General features: G+C 41.8%; 1 protein-coding gene across 2 annotated transcripts in view; it reads right to left on the minus strand.

The window, feature by feature from the left end:
- The window catches only part of GALNT2 (polypeptide N-acetylgalactosaminyltransferase 2), a 154,116-nt gene that overhangs the window by 105,267 nt on the left and 24,475 nt on the right, over positions 1-24,374 (minus strand). Inside the window, exon 1 of one of the 2 annotated variants that reach the window (XM_073338038.1) lies at positions 3,584-3,625. The exons of the other annotated variant lie outside the window; for it this stretch is intronic. Within the exon in view, the coding sequence (XP_073194139.1) occupies positions 3,584-3,616 (33 nt within the window). The 5' untranslated portion in view covers positions 3,617-3,625. Of the gene's footprint in view, positions 1-3,583; positions 3,626-24,374 lie in introns of those variants that run through there. 2 annotated transcript variants of the gene reach the window in all.

Raw genomic sequence — 24,374 nt, forward strand, 5'->3', positions numbered from 1 at the left:
TAGGTGAGATGCCATTAGTGCCAGCCAGCCCATGCATCTCACAGGGCACAGATTTGATTAAAGAAAAACCACCACCAAATCTCAGGATCAGATTCCTATCTTAAATAAATAGCATATGTCACTTCAGTGCAGGAAGAGAAATATTACGGTGAATGAAGTCAATCTACGCCTATGCCCCAGGGTCTCACTCCTGGCCCAGAGGGCTCCTCCCCTTCCCCGCCCCCTGCTGGGCCCTGGAGTTTTTCTAGCATGTTGGGGGTGGGGTTGAAGGGGGGCTCAAAGAAAAAGGTTGAGAACCTATGTTGTAGGAAACCACTTAAAATGAAGTGGGCAATTATGGGTTAGCAGGCAATGGGTGTATTACAAATAGACAAAATGAGCCATAAAACCAGAGCCCCTGTTGAGTCCATGCTTTTTTAATGTCTAGCAGAGTTATGAATTTACGTTCCCAGGCTTGCCTTTTGAAGGTGTTATACAGGTTCTCTTGAGGAAGAGATCAAATATGGAGAGCTCACTTTGTGAAAAGTGTATGTCCACAGTAGATATGGTGATTTTGTCTTATCATTTTTCTATGAGTTCATTTGAGAGACCAGTGATTGCTCTGTTTCACCCACATAGCTGTTGCTGGGGCATTCGATGCACTGAGGTATACCACAGGTCGTAATAAGCACATGGACCCACGAATCTTGAAGTGGAGATAGGTCTACAGATTTTGCGTCTGTTCTAAGAGAGTCTGGTACCATTTTAGTTTGTGTCCCCTGTTCTGTGGGGAGCTTTCTTCTCCTGATGAGCCTGGTTGGGGGTTGTCTGAAGGCTAGAAGAGGGGGTGTGGGAAAGATTTATTTCAGGATGTGGTCCCCAAGAAATATGGGTTGTAATTGTTTGATGATCCCCTGAATAGATTCCAGTGTAGGGTGGTCAGTGACAACTTGGGACATGAGGTCAGTGGGTTGTTTTTTTCCTGTATTGAAGCAGGTTCTCCTGGGATATTTGGGTGGCCAATTCCATGACGCCATCTACTTCTCTGGAAGAGTAGCACTGTTTAGTGAAGGCATTTTAAGTGCATTTAGACATGTGTATCGGACTCTTAGGCTCTACTCACTCTCTACTTGCTCTAAAAACACCCCACTGCCTGAAACCCTTAGTTGTCCTGTTGGGGGGCCTTAAAATGAAGTGGGTGTGTTTGGGCCAGTATCTTCCATGGGACATGAATTGAGAGTATAAAATAGTATAAAACCACCTCTCTAATGCTCCACCTAAGCTGAAGGCAACAACAATGCTTGGAAGATAAAGACTTTAAACTGAGGAGATTCCTTCTTAGCCTGGCACCAAATTCACCCTGTTTATTAAGAATTGTGAGCTGCCTGTAATATCTATTAGGGTGAGAAAACCTGCTTGATTCAAATCTTGCCTAGTCTGATAAGCTTTAGAATTTAGACTGCAATTTTACTTTTATTTCTTTTGTAAGCATCTTTGTCCTATAAGCTTAACACTTATAATCACTTTAAAAAAAATCTATAACTCTGTAGCTAATAAACTTATTTTAATATTTTATCTTAAACAGTGAGTTTGTCTGAAATGCTTGGGGAAATCTGCTCATATTACAAAGGCTGGTTCATGTTCACTATCCTTTGATAAAGTGGCAAACTAATGAGCTCACATTGCTCAAGAGAAAGTCTTAAGCAGCATAAAGTGGTAGATTACTGGGATGTAAAGCTGGGGAGATTTGCTGGTGTCTCACTCTGTATAGTTCATGAGTGGTTTAGAGAACATTCATGTAACTTAGCGGGGTGTGTCTCTGCATGCTCGCAGCTAAGTGATTGTGCCTGGAGGGGTTTGCTGCTTGTCACTACCCAAGGCACTGTGAGAGAGTCCAGGCTGGAGAGTTAAAGAGGCACAGCAGTCCCAGAGTTCAAGGCTGTGCCACAGGAAATCCTATTTTCCCTGCTGGTCAATGGCTCACAATGATTGTTTAACACCCATTTGGGTGTGGGTGGCCACCTTTGTTGTCACTGGAGAGCTAATTGTGGGTGTCTCCTAAATTCACAACGTATTTCAACCACCATATAGAAAAAGCTCATAACTTCATACCACTAATGATATACATATTTTGACAGAACAATGAGTTTCAGCAGATCATGACGTTTCATATGGTACTATATAAGGCATGCTTTGCATGAAACATCACAACCATATACAAATGATGAATGTGGGGGTTACAGAGTGCTATTTTGAGGTACAGCATGTCACAACCACATGAAAATTTGAGTAAAAAATTCAAAGCAATACTGCTGCACCTTTGGGAAAAAATGTGGAGAGCAAAATCAGTAAGTGACCTCTGGTAGTGAGCAATACTTAAAACATCTCATTGCTGGAAGCAAAAACCACCAAGTACTCTGCACATTATGCCTACCTGATACAAGTTAGATCTAAGTTTAAACAAAAAGTGCATTTAGAATTCATTTTGCGGGCAGCTTGTAATATGTAAAGTCATTTATTGCAGAAAAGTAGGCCCTTAACATTATAACATGCAGCTACAAGGAAGGAGAGGTTTAAAATTTATCAATATAAAGGTGTTGGTTATATTGAATACTTAACAGATTTGTCTGGAGACTGGTATTTTCTAGAGCAGTATGGTAAAAGTCAGTGTATTACACAGAAAATTTCAATTCTCCCAGGATTTTATGTGATGAAGTTACCAGTGCCTTTGTGTGCTTTAAGTTTAAAATACACCCAAAACATTGGACAAAATCATTAAGATTAAGAAGGGTGAGAAAAAAAGAGTCATCCATAGTGTGGGTTTCTAAGGCACAATCAGCCTTTCACATTGACTATTGAATTTACTAACACTAAATATTTTACTGGCCAGTCCAAAAAAATGCTCTGTAGGTGACTGGAATTTAAATCTATCCTTGCTCCAAAAGGTTTAGCTATCAAACAATTTAGAGTTCAATAGCTTCAAAAGAAACCAAAAGCCATAAAACACTTAAACAACCCCTTTTTTCAACATCCATCTAGGATGGTAAGTTTCTCATTCATGATCACCCTGCCTCTACACAGCAAATATTAGTACCTTACTTTTAGAGAATCTAACTCCTTGGTGTAGGCCTCAGTTGAGCAGAACAAACTTCTCCCTGGGTCTGGCTTTTATATTCCCAGAGAGAGAGAAAGCGAGCCAGATTCTATTCTAAGTGAAGTGATAGTTCTAGCACCATCTTGGACATTTCCTTCTGCACATGAATTTCCATAAGCACCTACTCCAGAGTTGAGAGATTGGACCCTCCTATCTGAGAATGACACCATCAAAAGACTCCGTTCCATTGGCAAGGAGGAACTGTAACTGAGTAGACTGGTATAGAAGAGAAGACAATATTCCAGAAGCAAAAAGAGTGCAAACTGTTACAGTGATGCTTTTCTAAATCTGCAGACAACTCCCAGAACTTCTATTGCTGCTCCTGATACTCCAAGTTTTCCCAAACTACAAAAAAAGTGAAAATTGACTGACTAGTCTTTTCAATTTTCTGTTATACCATTGGGAACCCTGAGGGCAACAAGTGAAGCAGTCAATAATCAGGTCACTTACCTTGGAACAGCTTGGAAAAGTGGAAAGCACCATAGCTATTCACTAGAAAGGGAAAAAAAAAACAGACCCTTGTCCCATCATCTTTGCAACAATCAGGAAGCTCTGGGATAGGAGGAAGAGGAACATGCATGCACCTTCTCCCTTCTAGCAGCCACAGGGAGTTGGGGTTATTCAAGTTTATCAGATCCCTATTACTGGAGGCTCCAAGGGATGGAACACATCTGGACAGGATACAGGGACAGCTCCCAAACTGAAATCCTAGCTCTTCCCTTTCCAAGCAGGAGAGGGTAGAGATAGAGCTTGATGTCTTACTAGAGTATTGTCCCTGGACAATAGGGCCTCTCATCTTAGTCTAGTCTTTAAAGTTACTGTGTGTTAAAAAATTTCAAGCTGTATGTATGATGCATCTGGGATAGATATGAGGTGGAGGGCTGCGTACAGTGGAAGAGATTGATAGGGTAAGCTACAGAAGTATGGTATGCACATCTTTATAAACACAGAATAGGGATCAGAGAGTTTGAACATATGAAGGCAGAAGTAGCCCACACAATGTAGGGGGAAAAACAGGAAAGGATATTGGGAAGGGAGGAAAAATGACTCAGAAGTCAGAAAGAGACATACCATTACCTATTCTAGGACATAAAAAAAGAGAAGTGAAACTAGATAGAGAGAAAGGTGAGAACGGGTCAAAATTGCAATCTTTAAACAAAATAAAAAATTGATTGTAACCTTGTCAGTTCAACACAAATAGGTAGACTGCCCAAACTATTTCATCCCTTTAAACTGCGGAGGTCATGGAAGCACAGGTGTTTTTTCACTGACTAGCAGGCCTAACCCTTCATGTAATAGCTGGCAGGTACAACTGTCAAGCCTTGCTGGTGAAAATATAGGTTTACGAAGACAGGAAAAATATAGGAAGAGTTCCTGCTGTACTTGACTTATTCAAAAGTAGAAAGAGACCCAAGTTGAAGTGTCATAGCAATTCTAAGCAGAAGGCAGTGAAAAAAAAATCTGGTGACATGACTGGCTCTGCTCCTTATCTGTTATGAAGAACAACCCAGCAGCTAAAAACTGCAGTCCTGAAGTTGCACAAACAGGGCATAAATTATGGTACAATAATAATTCACATGTAGTATATTGTTAGGACATAAGGCTGAAGAAAAATGTTGCATATTATTAAGGAATATTTTAAAAATTGTGCTTACAGCAAGAACAGAACATAAGAATGGCCATACTGGGTCAGACCAAAGGTCCATCTAGCCCAGTATCCGGTCTTCCGACAGTGGCCAATGCCAGGTGACCCAGAGAGAATGAACAGAACAGGTAATCAAGTGATTTGTTGACCCCCTCAAAGAACATCTATTAGAGTTCTTTGAAGGGTAAACAAACAGTGGACGTAGTATACTTACATTTCCAGAAAGCCTTTGACAAGGTCCCTCACCAAAGACTCTTATGTAAATTAAATTGTCATGGATTGAGAACTGGTTAAAAGACAGGGAACAAAGGGTAGGAATAAATGGTAAATTTTCAGAATGGAGAGGGGTAAGACCAAAGCAAACTGTGAAGAACTTTAAAAAGGTCTCACAAAACTTAGTGATTGGGCAACAAAATGGCAAATGAAATTTAATGTGGATAAATGTAAAGTAATGCACATTGGAAAAAATAACCCCAGCTATACATACAATATGATGGGGGCTAATTTAGTTACAACTAATCAGAAGAAAGATCTTGGAGTCGCTGTGGATAGTTCTCTGAAGACGTCCATGCAATGTGCAGCGGCAGTCAAAAAAACAAACGGGATGTTAGGAATAATTTAAAAAGGGATAGAGAATCTCTTATTGCCCTTATATAAATCCATGGTATGCCCGCATCTTGAATACTGTGTACAAATGTGGTCCCCTCATCTCAAAAAAAAAAAATATATATATATATATATTCTGGCATTAGAAAAGGTTCAGAAAAGGGCAAGTAAAATGATTACGGGTTTCGAACAGGTCCGATATGAGGAGAGGATAAGAGGCTAGGATTTTTCAGCTTGGAAAAGAGGAGATTAAGGGGGGGATATGATAGAGGTATATAAAATCATGAGTGGTGTGGAGAAAGTGAATAAGGAAAATTTATTCACTTGTTCCCATAATATAAGAACTAGGGGCCACCAAATGAAATTAATGGGTAGCAGGTTTAAAACAAATAAATAAAAGGAAGTTCTTCACTCAGCTCACAGTCAACCTGTGGAACTCCTTGCCTGAGGAGGTTGTGAAGGCTAGAACTATAACAGGGTTTAAAAGAGAACTGGTTACATTCATGGAGGTTAAGTCCATTAATGGCTATTAACCAGGATGGGGAAGGAATGGTGTCCCTGGCCTCGGTTTGTCAGAGGGTGGAGACGGGTGGCAGGAGAGAGATCACTAGAGCATTACCTGTTAGGTTCACTCCCTCTGGGGCATCTGACATTGGCCACTGTCAGTGCACAGGATACTGGGCTGGATGGACCTTTGATCTCACCCAGTATGGCCATTCTTCTGTAAGTGATCCATCCCGTTGCCCAATCCCAGCTTCTGGCAAACAGAGGCTCGGGACACCATCCCAGCTAATAGTCAGTGATGGATCTATCCTCCATGAATTTATCTAGTTCTTTTTTGAACCCTGGTTTAGTCTTGGCCTTCACAACATCCTCTGGCAAAGAGTTCCACAGGTTGATTGTGTGAAGAAATACTTCCTTTTCTTAGTTTTAAACCTGCTGCCTATTAATTTCATTTGTTGACCCCTAGGTTTGTGTTACAAGAAGGAGCAAACAATACTTCATTATTATTTACTTTCAATTTTCAAAATAGAGGTATAAAAAGCTTCTTACAAATAGCTACTCATAATAAATTTTGTATCAAAATTTTGGACACCATGCCAGCAAAGGCCATTTGCTGGCCAACATAAACAAGAACACTGTCCAAAAGCAAGTGAGGAATATGTTCATCATACAACACAAATGAATCTGCAGTTTTGTTACATACTATGGGACAATCATAGAACCAAGCACACGTCCCCATCTCCAAATGGTTTCCAAGTGCAATCCACGTATTAGAATATTCCAGAGGGCAAAGGAGGGCAGTGAATTTTTATTTCACAAAACTTTTTTGGATTTTATGGCAGAGTAAAGACTGTTGAGACTGAAAAGTTCCTTCAGTATTAAGTGCATTAAGAACAGTTTTCTAAGAACAGTTTTTCTGAAGCAATTTCATGATGAAATCACTACTCTTCCTTTCCTCAGACAGTTATCAGAGATAGTACCATGAGATGTGTCAAGGGTATTATGTGTCATGTAGCCAAAACTGTCCCCTCCCCAATACCACAATGCTACACAGCAGGAGTAAGCAGGGCAGCATTTTCAACTTATACAATTACACTTGATTACTCACTGAAAGATTATATAGGTATCAGCTCAAAACAGGACACTCAACTAGTTTGCACTTCCAAAAAGTGGACTCATTACTACAATCCTCTTCACAGACAGTTGTTTCTCAGGGGTTTGTGGTATTCTGTAGGTTTGGGAGAACTAAACGTATGTTTTGACCAGTTTATATGTATCTCAAATAATTCATGTGAGCATGTGTCATTATACCACATTAGCAAATGGAACAGTAAATAGAACCGTAGAGACTTGAAATGTGTTGGAGAGAATTAACATTAGCTTTTATCCCCTACTATCAGAACATTTCTCTGAGATTTTATGAGTTTCACTGTCCAATTGCCAGAAATCAGCTGTCATCTATACCCAAAATATAATTTTCCTCCCTAAAACACCAGACAGTATGGGGTGGATTTTTTCATACAAATTTGGCTTGGACAAATGCATATCACAAAGCTTTTGACTATGACACTGCTAAATATATTGCTAAATACACTTCAAAGCAAGATGCCATCAAACCCAAACAAATCTAATGCAGTTTCCTCAGGGGGTGATTTCACATAATAAAGTGAATGGGTAAATTCCTGAAAAGTACTAACAAATGAACTACTGCTTTTTTTGCTGCTATGTATTTCAGCTCTATTCAGAAAACACCTACATGCAGTTGTGCGAAGTGTAACTTGCACTTTCATTTTAATTTGGCATTTATTTCAGGGTACTTAAATGAATAATTGATTTATAGTGATCAACAATACATATCAAACAAGAAAAGAAGCTATCCAGAATGACAACAGCAGATTTGTGTAATGGGGGAGGGAAGGAGAAAGGTACAATGTTTTGGCAGGATTTTTAGAGTTAGGTAGTGCCATAGTAATTAAATTTAACTAACTTTATTGGGGAGGGGGCAGGGTGAATTTGAAGGGGAAGCAAGAGAAGTCAGCTTAGATCTTTATTCTCTTGTGAAAAAATAAAATTTGAAAAAGCCATCTTAACAAGAAGCCCTAGCTGTTTAACAGCTGGCACTCTCAGCAGGGAAACCATATATGCAATAATACCCCACTTTGTTTAAGAGGTACCAAAATCCCTAATTAAGGAGAGGAAGAAGAGGAAAGAACTCCACACTAAATATCACTTTGTAAAAGTTTGTTTGAACTACAACTCTAACACTGTATTAGCAGAACTGTGCCTCTGTAAATATTTAATATAAGACGACATTACTAGTTTGATCAGCACTTCCAATCTGAACAAAATTAACAGAGGGAGCAAGGATTAATGGATTTAGAGCTGGATTCCATCTTTATTTTGATTAAGTGATGGGAACCATACCTCTTGGCCTAATTTATTTAGGGACAGTTGAGTTATATTCAGGAGAGTGACTGCAAAAAAGTGATATGTGAGTTCCACATTTTCTATCATAAAGAACAAACTATCTACTTTACTGAGTCAAGGGTGGGTTTCTTACTGCTGCAAATCAAACTGAAACAGGGATCTAAAATAAAGTGGAGTTCTGTCACACACAATCAGAATAATCTAAAAATCATACTTCCTGACTCTGTTCTGTTGATGCATGAGTCAGACCAGAATCCTGTTCACTCTTTCATAGTACTTGCAGAATCAATAGAGCTAACAGTAGTGAAAACTGTTTACATCATCAAGTAAGCAAAACATTAAGTTAAATTAGGAGTGGCTACATCAGGCAAGAAACCCATTTTTACCATGCCCTTTTTCTAGCCTCGCTACTGATCTTGTGCCCTGCCTTCTAAGCCACAAAGTTAGATGACAGATTAGGCAAAATTTAAAGGACTGAATGTTACACGGACAAACTAATTGAGTTTCTGAAACATTTACAGCATGAACAAGATGAGAAAATAGGCTACTTAAATTAAAATGACCTGTATAGAATGTGCTTCTGCAAGTCTCGGTTTTTTCCCCCATAATGAGGGCCATATTTTAAGGAGAGGTTGTCCTCTTGGTTGCCTCCCCTCCCATTCACTACTGCATGAACCACCTCCCCAACCCCACTTGCAATCACAACATCCATGAGCTAACTACAGTAATGGCTTAGGTAAGATAATAGTTCTAGGAAAGTATTTTTCCCTGGGGGAGGAGAAGAGGGGAAAATGGATGTTGTTCGGCATCTGGGAACAAGAACCAGCACCATGTAAACACTCAATTCTCTGCTGCCCCTGAGCTCCACAGACTCTGGGTAGCAAATCTCTGCAGTGCTCATTCCCTCACTCACAGTCTCCCCTTTGTTGTCCTACCCATCAACTGGGGTTGAAATGACCAATTCACATCACAAATGGCGATGCAGAAAGGTGTGCTGAATTATAGTGTTTTACAGTAATCATTCCATGGAGCTCAATACCATTTGACTGATAGGAACTGGGAGGATAAAGATTCTAACAAAACTGTTGAACTCATTCCTACTTCCCCATTGACAGAGTTGTTCTTGGTATTCCTCTTCCCTCCCATACACTATCAGAGGACTAGCTAGATTTTGCTGACAGAGCTTATAAGTATTATAAATCAGTGAATGTTCAGCTGCCCATGTCATGCAAGGAACTTCAACGTGTAATCAAGAAGCATTAAGAAAAAAATCACAGCTTCAAACTCAATAACTTAAAACATGTAATACCACTGGTTCATATCTTATCAGCAAAGCTTTTAATTTCACTAAACGTAGGTGACTAAGACTATATCTAGACTAGCACTTTTGTCAGTCAGCGGTGTGAAGAAAAAAAAAAATCACACCCCAACCGACAGAAGTTACACCGACAAGTGCCGGTGTAGACAGCACTACATCGATGGGAGACACTCTCCCACTGACACAGCGACTGCCGCTTGTTGGGGGTGGTTTAATTATGGCAATAGGAGAGCTCTCTCCCGTCGGCATAGAGTAGCCACACAACAGACCTTACAGCAGTGCAGCAGTACTGCTGTGCCGCTGCAAGGGTCTGCTGTGTAGACAGTCTAATTCAGTGTTAGAGCTTCTGACTTTGGGCATGTCTTCACTAGCAATGTTAAAGTGCTGCCGCGGCAGCACTTTAACAGGCTGTGTAATCAGGGCACCAGTGCTGGGAGAGAGCTCTCCCAGCACTATATAAAAAAAAAAAAAACCCTCCACGAGGGGAACAGCTACCTGCGGTGGGAGCAGGGCTCTTAGCACTGGTGCTCTGTCTACACTGGGACTTTACAAGTGCTGAGACCTGCAGTGCTTGGGGGTGGGGTGGGGTTCACACCCTAAGCAAGGAAGTTGCAGCGCTATAAAGCGCCAGTGTAGAGAAGCCCATATACAACTACCCTCTTAGAAAACACGCCACACTTGTTTTCCAGTGGATCCACAGGTTTATGAAGACAGTATCCACACATTTTCCTATTAAATGTTTATGGAAGACAGTTATTGATGAGAGAACGAACGAACGAACAAACAGAATGAAAAGATGCACAGGTTACATGCACTGGGTGTTATTTTAAGTACCAGCATATAATTTAACCAAGGCATTTAGCTGAATTTTCTAAGATTAAAAACTAACTGTTCTGATTTAATAATTAATGCACACTTTGTATGAATTATTCAACCCTGACTGGAAAGAGGATATGGGTATTTCCTGGGACTTGGACAAAACTAGAGTAGCATAGCAATATTTTTTTTTTTAAACTATCTAAAAGAACATAATTCAAGCAGAAACAGAACAAAGTCAGATCTGGGAGTTTCTGATGAATCAAAACTGGAGTAGGGAGAAGAAATGAAAGTGAGTGTCAAAGATTTAACAAAATTCCTCCAGGCATAGATGTGTAAGATATTTCCAACAAAATCTTCTAAACTTTATGATCAGATCAAAGTTCCCCTTAGGGTTTCATGAGGCTTCGTATGACGGACATTTTACATCTGTGGGAACAAAGTACCTGAATCTTTAACAGATCTAGTTTAATATCATAATAAATGGACAGAAAACATGATCAACACTATGCACTTCTCTAGACTTGAATGAGTAGATCCCTGTAGCATGGCAGCCACCTCTGGTTTCAGGCTAGACTATTTCAGTTCTGAATTTCTGCAGAGTACTTCAAAGAATTCCGTTTCAAGCTGCAACTCTTAGGATCCAAATAAAAGCATGAAGTCAACATGCTATATCTGATCTTCCCATTGTTTAATTATCAGTATCACTTCAGCAATTTAGAAGCTGTTGTGTCCCCAAACTTCTTACAGAACTTACAGGGAAAGGGGAAATAATTCAGACCGCAGCTAGATGAAAAGGTGAATCCTAAAGGTATGCGGTGATTTGGCACACAAAACAAGCTGCTAGCCTTTTTGCTCTGAATAAATCAGCATATTGGTACCAGTGTACCTCCAGCTTGATACAAGAGGAATTGTTATACAACAGGAGCATTGAGTAAGGCTTGGTCTACCCTCAAACTTGCACCACATTAACTAAATCAGTTTTGTTTCAGTGCAAGTCTGTGCAAACAATCTTTTTTTGGAATAAAGTGATCTATTTTGATTTTGTCTAGCCAATTTAAAAGGAATAGGACACTTGATTCCAAAATGAGATTCAGTGCAAACCTGTGTACACACACAACAAAAGAAGTGAATTTAAAACTGAGTTAGTTTATGTGGTGCAAGTTTGTGTGTGGACAAGCCCTAGATTGTGGAAGTGGGAAAAAGATGTTCCTACTGAAGAACAGATGCTAAAATATTTGTTTTGATCTCCAACAGCTAAAATGGATGAATTTCAAGTCTAACCAATGTTAAAAATTCTATTTCTGGTAGCTTGTAGTATGCCTACATAAAGTTGCAAACCATTACAGATTGTTCTGAAGACTAGTACTTGCTTTAAATCAAATGCTGTAGAAACAGCAGTCAAAATAAGAACAACGGTACACTATTCTCGATTCAAGCTTGCCACGGACACTCTCAGAACTCCCTACTTGCCATACTGAATGCAATGCTTGCACATACTTTAATAAAATTTTAATTTCAGTAAAATGCTAAACATCATTTGTCATTTCATTTTCTAGAAACTGATGCTAGAGAATAGGTATGTGTTTTACCCAGTATAATTAGCAAGTGTACAATAAAAATAGTTTAATGGATTTAAATGTTTTAAGATGCCTTTGTGTGATCCATCCTCTGGTCACTAAGGGTGTGTCTACACAGCAATAGCAATATAAGCTCAGGCTTAAGCCTGAGTTTAAGCTTAACCCCTTTGTGTCCACACACCAGTTGTGAACCTAGGGTCCCAAGACCCTGCAGGGCAGGAGAGTCCAAGACCATGTTAAGCTGGAACCTAGGGTCTGAGCCCTATTACTTTCCTGTGTGCATACAGCCCAAGCTTGACTTGGGCCCTGGAAGTCTTCCAGATGTATCCCAGAGTTCCTTGGAGCAACTTCCCGAGTCCCTTCTATGCTGACAATCTATTACGCTCTACTGCAACCAGAAGCCATACCTCCCTTTGCAAAAGGCAACAGCTCAGATCAGCGTTAGCATGCTTGCAGCCAAAGGGTTTTCAATGGAGACCGATCAGAAGAAGCCTTTTGCAAAGAGCTGCTTCCTGGTCACAAGAGCACAGCCAGATTTTGGCGCACTCTGCCTAGGCGTCCCAGCACACACAGTCCCAAGGAGGGCTGCAGGGGTGGGAAGTGTTGTCAGAGAGCAGAGCAGGGACGGGAAACGACAGAGCTCCCAGTTCAGCACAGCCAGGAGAGGGATGGTCCACAACTAGCCAGTCACTCCTCCCCATCCCTGCAGAGCAGCCACTGGGTCCCCGCTCCACTCTCAGTCCCCACCCCCCCCGCCCTCCCTGGGCTGCATGACTTGTCAGGGTGGTAAGTGGAAGACAGCCCCAAAACTTTTGCACAGCCTCCCGGGGATCTGCTATCCCTGCCTCCTGGGGATAGGGATAAGGGACCTCCGGGGGATGCACTTCACCACTTCGTAGTCGGCAACAGCCAGGCTCGGCTCTGTGTTTTTCCTCTGAAACCTACATTTTATCTCAAGCTTCAAAACAAACGGACAAAAATAGATTAAAAACCCAACCAACCAAAAAACACCTTAATTTTTAAAAAGGGATGTTGAATGAAGAATTGCAAAGTTTCATTTTAATAGTTTGACAGCCCTGGAGACTAACGTCCTAATTATCCTCTGAACAGGGGGCAAAGAAAGCACCAATGTGAGATTTCTAAAGATAGGTACAGCACTTGACCCAAGGTTTAAGAATCTGAAGTGCCTTCCAAAATCTGAGAGGGATGAGGTGTGGAGCATGCTTTCAGAAGTCTTAAAAGAGAAACACTCCAATGCGGAAACTACAGAACACAAACAACCAAAAAAGAAAAATGAACATGTGTCGGACCACACTGATTTGGATAGTTATTGAGCAGAACCCGTCATTAGTATGGACACATGTCCCCTGGAATGGTGGTTGAAGCATGAAGGGACATATGAGTATTTAGGGCATCTGGCATGTAAATATCTTGCGATGCTGGCTACAACATTGCTACACAAATGCCTGTTCTCACTTTCAGGTGACATGGTAAACAAGAAGAGGGCAACATTATCTCCTGCAAATTGTAACCAAACTTGTTTGTCTGAGCGATTGGCTGAAGTAGGACTGAGTGGACTTGTAGGCTCTGAAGTTTTACATTGCATTCAAAAATATAGAAGTTATTTTTTGTACATAATTCTAGATTTGTAAGTTCAACTTTCATGATAAAGTAATAATACATTACTTGTATTAGGTGAATTGAAAAATACTCTATCTCTATCTCTTTGGTTTATTACTGTGCAAATATTTGTAATAAAAATAAATAAAAAGTGAGCACTGTACACTTTGTATTGTGTGTTGTAATTGAAATCAATATTTGAAAATGTAGAAGACATCCAAAAATATTTAAATAATGGTATTCTATTATTACTTAATTGTGCGTTTAATTTTTTTTTTAATCACTTGACAGCCCTAGAAAAAGCCTTCTCAAACTACAGTCATTCTACTGAGACAGCTACCAAAGCAGCTAATTATGCAGTTTAGGTACTCATTTGCTTCTTATGGGCACCTGGGTCTCATCAAAAGCACAGTTAGGAAACAGGGTGCGCAGTGGAGTTTTACCACAGTGCAACACATTGGTAGGGCTAGAGCAAGGATCACCAAGCCATCGATCACCATCAACTGGTCGATCCTGGAGACTCTCCCAGTTGATCGCGATCTCTGGCCATGACAGTGCAGTGAGGCTGCCTGCCGCGGCCCCAAGCCACTCCCAGAAGCAGCCAGCACATCCCCGTGGCGCGGGTGGGGAGGGATCTCCACGCACTGCGCCTGCCTGTAAGCACGGTCCCTGCAGCTCCCATTGGCTGGGAACGGGAAGCTGTGGCCAACGGGAGCTGCGGGTGCAGTGCCTGCAGAGAGGGGAAGCATGCGGAGCCATGTGCCCCGCCCCAGGGGCTGCAGAGGTGCGTTGGCCCCTACCAGGAGCAGCTGGTGCACTACTAGCTGGCAGGGTGGAGGGGTGGCCCAGATCGTGGTGGGGGAGAGGTGTCGATGTGCCTGAGTGGGGCCGGGGCAGGCAGGGAGCCTGCCTTAGCCCTGCCAATCAGAAGCCACCCAAGGTAAGTGCCCCCAGTAGGAACCTGCACCCTAGCCCTGAGCCCCCTCCTGGAGCCAGCACCCCATACCCCCTCCTGCACCCCAACCCCCTGCCCCATTCCCAGAGCCAGCACCCTGTACTCCCTCCTGCACCCCAACACTCTGCCCCAGCTCAGAGCCCTCTCTTGCACCCATACTCCCTCCCAGAGCCCACACCCTGGAACCCCCTCCTGCACCAAACTCCCTCCCAGAGCTTGCACCCCTCACCCCCTCCTGCACTCCAAATGTCTCTCCCAGGCTCAGTCCAGAGCCCCCTCCCACGCTGCGAACCCTTGGCCCCAGCCCAAAGCGCATACCCCCTCCCACACCCCAACCCCCTCCCCCAGCCCGGTGAGAGTGAGGGAGTGTGGGGGAGAGCGAGCGATGGAGGGGGTGGGATGGTGTGAGCAGTGCAGAGCCTCAGAGAAGGGGTGGGGTAGATCCTGGGGGGCCCTTAAATTCCAAAAGTGATCTTGGGCATAAAGATTGGAGACTACTGGGTTACAGTAATCACACATGGGGGCGGGCGCGCTAGGGACTCAGGGACAGGGTTACTTAGACTTGTGTCCGTGCACTGCAGTGTGGACACCAGAGCCTTAGGTTTGAGCACAAGTCAGAAAATCCTTAACCTAGGGTTAAAATGCAGTGCATATGCTCACTCCCAGGGTTCCTTGACATAAGTCTGCTGACTCAAGTCCCACTAACCCTAAGTTTACATTGCTATGTAGACATACCCTACCATATGATTTGCTCCACAATCCCAGTGTACAGTATCCACTCCCTGCACAATGCCAACTCTCCTCTCTTGCAGCACACCAACCATACCCACTTATGCAATTCTCCTTCTCCATCCTCTTCCCAACCCATTTCATTTTTTCTTGTGCATTCTTTTAAATATTTGCATGCTTTATTTCTTTCTTCCCCTCTCCTGAAAATTTCCTCCTACTCCATGTCTGCATTAGGAGCTGCAGAAGCTGGGAAGAGCAGCTGGAGCTGGCATAGCTGTCCAAACCCACCCATTATCTTACCTACTCTTGATTTCTACAAGAATTATGACACAACAGGAAGCAACTAAGGATAGAATGCCTACATAGGATTAGGGAGGGCAAGCAATGCCTTTACACACACCTTAGCTCAACTACTTCTATGTGATGCAACAACAGCTCCAGGGAGAAAGTGCTTCCCTAACCAGTGCTGCTTTGCTTCCAGCCCATGCACCGCCCCAACTATTTATACACCCGAGATAAGGGAAGGGGCAAGGGCAAAGCTGCACTGTCAAGGCTCGCTCACAGAATTCTTTTTCAGACAGCGAGTGCCAGTGGTTACCACACAGCATGCACTGCACTCTAATGCAGAGAGTGTAACAAGAGCGAGGAAAACCACGCAAGCTGCTTCACCATATTTTCACATCCATACCCAGCTAAAGACTTGGAAATGATTGCTGATATCTGAGGGCTTCAACAAAGGCTCACTGAACTTCTGTGCTAGTTACTTCACTTACCCTCTCTATTTTTTCAAATCAGTTACTTTTGAGACAACAATCCTATTCTCTACACCAAAAATGTGGAAGTGAAGAAATCTTTTCAGTTTAATGTAGTAAGCGGGCTACTTCTATGATCCAATTAACATCCAGTTTCCCACCACTGTTTTGCTGAGTACTTGAAAACTTTTCCTGTATTAGCCAAATAACTGCTCTCCATAAAAAGTGAAGCTGACCATAGATCCAAAGTCTAACATGGTTATTGTGGCACAATTAGTGTCCTTGATTCAGAGTTCCTATATACAAGTTCAAATCTTAAGCAGCTGAATAGGTTTTGAATTTATAGTAACTGTGCTGTAATCCCTATTGGATTGCTCATATTAACTATTCTCCCCCCTCACCACCTAACTAAACTTTAAAAAGTGTTTTGTTCCAAAATAGATTATTCACTACTTTTGGAAAAAGTTCAACTGAATTTTACTAGAGTCCTACCCAAAAACACTTTAACCCAAGTTTCAGCCCAAATTTTTGATTGAGGGTATAAAAACCCTCAAGACAGAAATTTATGATATGAGCAGAGATTACAAGTCAGGTACAAGTATCCATGCCTTTCAACTTACTGAATACAGTTGGAGGAATCAGTTAAGTGTGCTTGTTTCACCTTACTAAGTGGCAATCAACCCAGAATTTCTCACCTAACCAATCTTCCTACCAGAGTGCCGTCACTTCTCTTTCATAGGAGCCGCCTTTAAATTTAAGCATCATTTGAGCTTTTACCATAATTTGCAATTACCAGTACCACTTTACAGATCATAGAATATCAGGGTTGGAAGGGACCTCAGGAGGTCATCTAGTCCAACCCTTTCCTAATGCTGTTTACTAGAGTATTTGGATCTGAATGAGAAGGAGCTATTGATTTTTCAATATATTAGAGAAGGTAAAATGAACAGCAAATTGTCACATAGTTAGGAAAGGAAAATCATAAGTAACTGGTGGAAATGAGATATGAAATTATGTGAACTTTTTGGCAACAAAAAGACCTGTAAAAGTTACAAAGTTTTATCATATGTGTGTGTGTCAGTCACATTAAGGGGTGTTTTTGTTTGTTTGTTTTTAGTCTGAGGGAATGTTTACCTACAAACCTAAGTAGGACAATTTACAGCCCACACAGTAATTACTGAGATGGTGCATGACTACACTACCCTCGTTGGTCAGTTGTGCACACCACCATCAGCGTTTCCACCAACTAAACAGGGGCAGCATGGAGAGCTGAGAGCTCTGCTGGCAGCTCCCTGCCAAGAGCCTGGCTGCCCCCCAAGCTGAGGGTGGACTGCCCTCCGCCCACATTCCCTACCAGGAGTGGGAAGCCACTGGGGCTTCTCAATCCACCCCCAACTCCCTGAAGGAAGCTTGGCAGCATTGTCAGTTTCACGACTCTGAAACTGACACAGCTGCCTGGCTCCCCACTGGGAACGGGGTGGGAAGCCACCCTGGCTTCTTGCCCAGTCTCCCAGATGGGAGCAGGGTCTGAAGCTGCCCAGCTCTCCAGGTGAACAGGGGCTTTCTTGTCAATTTCACAACTCCTGCCGTGAAGTTGACAAGACAGAGGACATAAGGGACCCAGTGTCTACACAGACACTGCGTCACCCTAATTACACAGACATAAGACTTACACCTCTTGTGGGAGGTGGAGTTATTACATCAGTATAGTAGGGTATTTACATTGGTGGGAGGAAGGTTGTAGTATAGACACGCATATAATTAGGTAGATATAAGCTGCCTTATGTGGACCTAACTGTAGTGTAGACCAGCTCTAAGTCTTTCCTAAAAAATGTTGTGGGTTTGGCTTTTGTGTTCGTTTGTTTTACGCACTATCAGGCTTACTTAGTTCGTTCTATCATTTGCCTTTTCAGTGGCAAGGCAAAACAGGATTTTAACATGAAAAATATAAAGCCTTTATAAGTCCAAAGATTTGCCAGATTGTTCACTGCTGTTCTTGTGAAGTCACATAGTAAAACTCAAGAAAATTCATTATGGAAATGTGGAGTAAATAGGACTAACAGAACAAGCCAAATAAATCTGTGTGGCTCAAAGTTTGCTACTGTCCCTCATCCTAAAGAAGAAGAAAAAAAATCTAGACCTCCAGAAAAAAAGTCATTCTAATTTTAAAGGTGCTGAAGTATCTTCAGTGTTAAATGGGGATAAAGATTTAGTTATGAGATCTGAGACTACACACACACATAAAACCAAAAAGCACTGTTCTGTTTTGCTGGAAAGGATGTTGTAAATGTGCAACCTCTCACTTCTACACCACAGCCCTTCTTTTAACACTACAGTATCTCTATTTCCTCAGCAAGTGACATTAGGAAAAGAATTTGCAATGTGTCACCAAGAATTCCCTTAGAATGCAATAATGCCTTACTCTCAACTTTTTCCTTCCTCCTCTGCAATATCCTCCTAAAGACATATGTCCAAAGCCATTAGGAAAGGAAAGCAATTCACTCAACCTGAAATAAGAGAAAGGAAGGGAGAGGGGAGGCGGGGGGCTGGCTAGGATAAAAGTCAAACAAGACTTGCCTTCAGAATATTTGATTTCTTCATGAACAGGTGTCTCCCACCCCCAATTCAAAATGCCATAAAAGCAAACAAGGGGTTTTTCAGAGGACAGTAGAGAGCAATCCTTGGATATGGAGTTTAAGGAAATTGCTTCCTATTTTATAAAAGTAAAATTTTCTCACAGTAGTTAGGAAAGAGTCCTGTATTTGCTTCAAGCACATTCTTTGAAATGTTTCAGAGTGGTAGCTGTATTAGTCTGTATCAGCAGAAAGAACGAGTACTTGTGGCACCTTAGAGACTAAAATTTATTTGAGCATAAGCTTTCATGGGCTAAACCTCACTTTTTAGCCCACGAAAGCTTATGCTCAAATAAATTTTTTAGTCTCTAAGATGCCACAAGTACTCCTTGTTATTTGAAATGGTATCAGTCCTGGATTTAAGACTACAAAAACATTAGTTTGACAGTTTAAACACAACACAAGTATGTGAAGAAAAACAAAGCCATGAGGTTAACTTAGGGTAGGCCTTGTCTACACGCGGCAGCGCTTTAACGTCGGCTGTGTAGACATACGCATAAAAACCGCATTTGCCCAATATAAGCATCTCCTGGGAAATAAAATCCTACAGAAGAAACAGGAGAGTAAAATTCTTCCCTCCCTCCCCCAAATCCCACAGTAGAAAACTGTTTTTGAAGCATTTTTTCCAGGGCAGTTGTCGTGGGAGCCTGTGGCAATTTGACATTTAATATGACACTGCACAAAAACTCTAAGACTAGAAACATTTCACTCTATCTAAGGTTATCAAGTACACATTCAGGAAGCAGTCAATTACAGAACTAAAGTCAGTAATTACTGTAAGCTAGACTTATTACCCTTAACAACCGAAGCATTTATTTCGACAACAGTAGTAATTACCTCCCTGTGCAGTAATTCCAGCGTAGTTTGGGACAAGCTTATCTATTTAAAAGGGACAGTGCCCGAAAATTCTGTGCCCCCTATTATGCACCACCGATTACTACTATAACTGAAAGAACAGAAGCACCTTATGACTAACAGAGGTATTGGAGCATAAGCTTTCATGGGTGAATACCCATGCATCTGAAGAAGTGGGTATTCACCCATGAAAGCTTATGCTCCAATATGACTGTTAGTCTATAAGGTGCCACAGGACTCTTTGCCGCTTTTACAGATCCAGGCTAACACAGCTACCCCTCTGATACTTGAAAGAACAGAGAAGCTTTTCAGTTTACTTTATGCATTTGATATCATTCTAAAACATTAATCATTTTCACTATTAACCTGAGCAGCCAGTTAGCACGGGAGAAACTAAAAGAAAAGTCCCCTATAGTCAAACAGGGAGCAAAAGGGGGGCGGGGGGAATTGTAAGGGAATAGCATTTAAGGGTGATGACAAAAATAAAGATGCTTTCAATTAGCCAATCACAAGTGTTTCAGAGGATAGCATCTCTCCAAAAATAGAAGTAACAAGACAGCTTACATTCAGGCAGATGCTCCCCCAGCCAATTAAGCATGGTGCAATGTTAAACTTGCTCCATCTCTAGAAGGACAAAGGATACAGTGTAAGGCTTTTTAATATAAAGATATTTTGCTCTTGGTGTGGGCATCAGCAGGAATTTTCCAGGGCTAATTCTTCATTGCCTCTTCCCCACACAATTTACACTCTTAATATCAAACAGCAGGCAAATACTTCTTGACTTAAAACATTATAAGACCATGGAACATTGGGAAAGTTTTTGCTATTGTTTCCCCTTCAAAGTCAAGCTGGAAAAAAATACATAGGAATCAGTTACCTGAACAATGAATTGACATCTTTCTCCTCCCTCCCCCAGTCCTCTCATGATACATTATTGATTACGAACATTAAGTAAGAATAACTAGCTTGATTATGTAAAGGCCTAAATCCTCTGTTTTATTTCCACCATCCCCTCCAAAAACTTGGCAAGATAAGTGCTCACTTTCAACAATGTGTTGGATACCATTTGAGAAGTTCAATTAGGTTCAGTCTACTGTAGTGGAACAGGGAGAAGTACATCTATGAGCTGAAAGACCACCACAGATTTTAAAAAGTGGCCTGACTGTAGAGATGCTTTTACTACTTTTGCTGATCTTCAGCTATTCAAATTGGCCACATGCTGTAATATATTTGCTGTATTTTCTGATGATCAAAATGCATAAACAAGACCAACAAAAAAAGGATGTTTTTTAAAAACAATATTTTGGTCCACCTTTTGGCCCTGAATCTGCAATGCAGTTTGCTAGCTAGAACTCCTGCAGCTTGCAGAGTCCACTTTGGGCCTTTGTCCTGCAATGCAGTCTGCCCAGCATCTTCCTAAGAGGGCTAGAAGGTAAAAAAAGGCAGTAGTGAACACAAAGATAGCAAGGGTCCAAATGAATTAATTCCTGTAAGGCTTGAGTCTTTAAAGATGGCCTAGAGGTGAAAATAGAGAGCTCTTTGAAGAATCAAGAGCATGATCTACAGGAGACTTATTCAGAGATCAACTATTTCTGCATACAGAGTGTCTGTGCTAGCTATGCCATCTTAAAACTACATTGGAAAATGAAAAAAGCATTTTACAAGATTACAAGAATTCTACTAACACTCGAGTATTTAAAACTCAGACTCAAAGGCCAGAAGCATCTGACACAGGCCACTGTCACAAGACAGGGTAGGGATCTAGACGGACCACTGACTGAGTACAGTTATTCTTATGTTCTCACTGCTTATTTTTTAGAGATTAAACCTTCTGTTCTCCACTTGGGTCATCTCGACCCTGAGTGTCACACAGAGTTTGATGCAGGAGTTTTGGCCACAGGCCATGATGTAAGCTTCACCTCTGCCCCCTCTTTTCTGGGCAGCACATCTCTCCAGTCCCTCAATATATTTTAACTCCATATAATACTCCTGAAAACTATGCTCTCCAGCATAGCAATGTGACGAAAAATTCCTTTTCTTCTCCTCAGCCATACTAATGGTGAGTGGTCTGTTAACACCATGACCCACCCTATTGAACAGGCAGGAACTAAATCGTTTTACAGAACACACGATAGTACACTCGTTTTCTATTACAGAATAATTCTGTTTAGTGAGAGAAGTTTTTTTGCTGAGAAATGCAATGGGGTGTTTTCTGTTATATTGAAACCTGGCGGGATGGGGGAAGCTATTTCAAATGACCACCCTAAACCCATATATTAAGGGGCACTTTTCCCCATTCTTGACATCTATACTTCCCCCAGTGGTTACTTCACACCAGCGCTTTTCCTATACCTTACCAGGGTAGTATGAATTGTCAGCACTTTCAACACCAAGAGTCTCCCTCATTCCAGGGAAGCTCTGACACACAGCACCTTATGGCAGTGCCCAGTACGGATCCCCCTCTTACACTGGGGGGGGGGGAGAGAAAGAGGAGCGGGACCCTTTAGGGACCCAATAGGATCCCCACTCCCAGCAGAGCCCTGGCTCACATTTCCTAGCTGTACTAGAGTCTCACTGCTCCTAGCAGATTTGGGGCCCTGCTTTCATAACAGACCTTACTCAATATATTTTAACAGTACAACAACACTGTATACAACTGGCTAATTTAATAGCTTTGCTTTTGGAGTTTCAAATCTTCTGTTCTCCCCTGGGGGTGTCTGGACCCTGATCATCACAGAAACTCCTTGGGAGTTACAGCCAACAAACTGTCTTCAAAAGTTATGAATCTGCTCCCCTAAGCTTACTGGAAGGGACACATTCCTGCCCAGGCAGTGAGTTAGGAGCACACATTACTATTTTTAATTATGTTCTAGTTCACTTGCACATTATTTTTTAATAAGGTGGCAACCTCACCCCAAGGCACACTGATCCGCAGACAATTTTTTGTGCATTCAAACAGGTACAGCGTGGGTGACTATTAGAAGTGAAAAGAAAAGGAGTACTTGTGGCACCTTAGAGACTAACCAATTTGAGCATGAGCTTTTGTGAGCTACAGCTCACTTCATCGGATGCATACCGTGGAAACTGCAGTAGACATTATATATACACACAGAGACCATGAAACAATACCCCCTCCCACCCCACTGTCCTGCTGGTAATAGCTTATCTAAAGTGATCATCAAGTTGGGCCATTTCCAGCACAAATCCAGGTTTTCTCACCCTCCGCCCCCCCCCCACACAAACTCACTCTCCTGTTGGTAATAGAGTGGTCACTTTGGATGGGCTATTACCAGCAGGAGAGTGAGTTTGTGTGGGGGGGGGGGCGGAGGGTGAGAAAACCTGGATTTGTGCTGGAAATGGCCCAACTTGATGATCACTTTAGATAAGCTATTACCAGCAGGACAGTGGGGTGGGAGGGAGTATTGTTTCATGGTCTCTGTGTGTATATAATGTCTACTGCAGTTTCCACGGTATGCATCCGATGAAGTGAGCTGTAGCTCACGAAAGCTCATGCTCAAATAAATTGGTTAGTCTCTAAGGTGCCACAAGTACTCCTTTTCTTTTTGCAAAGACAGACTAACACGGCTGTTACTCTGAAACCTATTAGAAGTGAATATAACACTGCATTTAACATCAGAGATACCAATGAATGGCCTTGCAAACTCTTCATGTGTACCATTCTACACAAATCCTGAAGACAGACTGCATTTGGAAAACTGGAACCCTAATGCATCCAATTAAAAATCTTAAGCATGTGAGCGACATCCTTTCCACCACTGTGGAGTGCAAAGCAGCTTTTCTTTGAAGATTTAATGCTGGTTTCTACAGGCCCCACTCAACATGCTATACTGTCTGCACTTAGAATCATAGAATATCAAGGTTGGAAGGGACCTCAGCAGGTCATCTAGTCCAACCCCCTGCTCGAAGCAAGACCAATCCCCAATTTTTGCCCCAGATCCCTAAATGGCCCCCTCAAGGATTGAACTCACAACCCTGCACTTATTCTAACTGAAAACAAGTTTCTAAAACAGAAGACTCAAAAGGAAAAACCTTTGGTGCCTCTAACGTGTGTGTATAGATTATTTTACAATACTTCCAAATTAAATCCAGGATATGGGGGGGGGTGAGGGAGGGCAGGGACTACTTTGATCAGTTTTCTAGGAATGCACATCACAAGCAGCATTAAGGAAGTCTGAAGCAGAAGAATGGCTATTATGTGGTATTTCTGTTTTAAAGTCACATGCAGCTCAGACTACTCTCCATATGTATTCCGCATACTGGTCAGCGCACAACATATACTGATAAGTGACTTTGAAGCTCATATTTACTAGCCTACATCCTCCTGCTAATGAAAGGAGATTCAGAAAGCAAGTATATTTTGCATTTAGCTACTTTTCAACGTTATTTGAAACAGAGGTCAGAGTATCTGGTTGAATTATGAATTCCAGGATTTTTAAGACTAGTAAAGATTGAGTGTTTTGAGTGGGTATATGGAGGGACACAGCTGTTTTTATCTCAACATACGTATTAGGCTTTTACTCAGATTTTTACACTTTGTATTTCAGATTGTAAAAAATATTCTTAACTTGTGCACAAACATAGAAGTTTTTGGATGAAAAGTTAAAACTAATTCTGAGGTTGGCCTAATGGTTGAGCAGCAGTGATCTTCTACTATGGAAGAAATCTGAGATCCAGCCTGACAAAGTGCCTGGCCATGGGAAGAAAGGGGCTGCAGGAGGTGGCAATGGGCTGGATGAGTGAGAGCAAGAGGGTTAAGGGGAGCTGAACAGGGGCTTGGGGA

This window comes from Lepidochelys kempii, chromosome 3, assembly GCF_965140285.1.
Source record: "Lepidochelys kempii isolate rLepKem1 chromosome 3, rLepKem1.hap1, whole genome shotgun sequence".
Taxonomy (NCBI): domain Eukaryota; kingdom Metazoa; phylum Chordata; order Testudines; family Cheloniidae; genus Lepidochelys; species Lepidochelys kempii.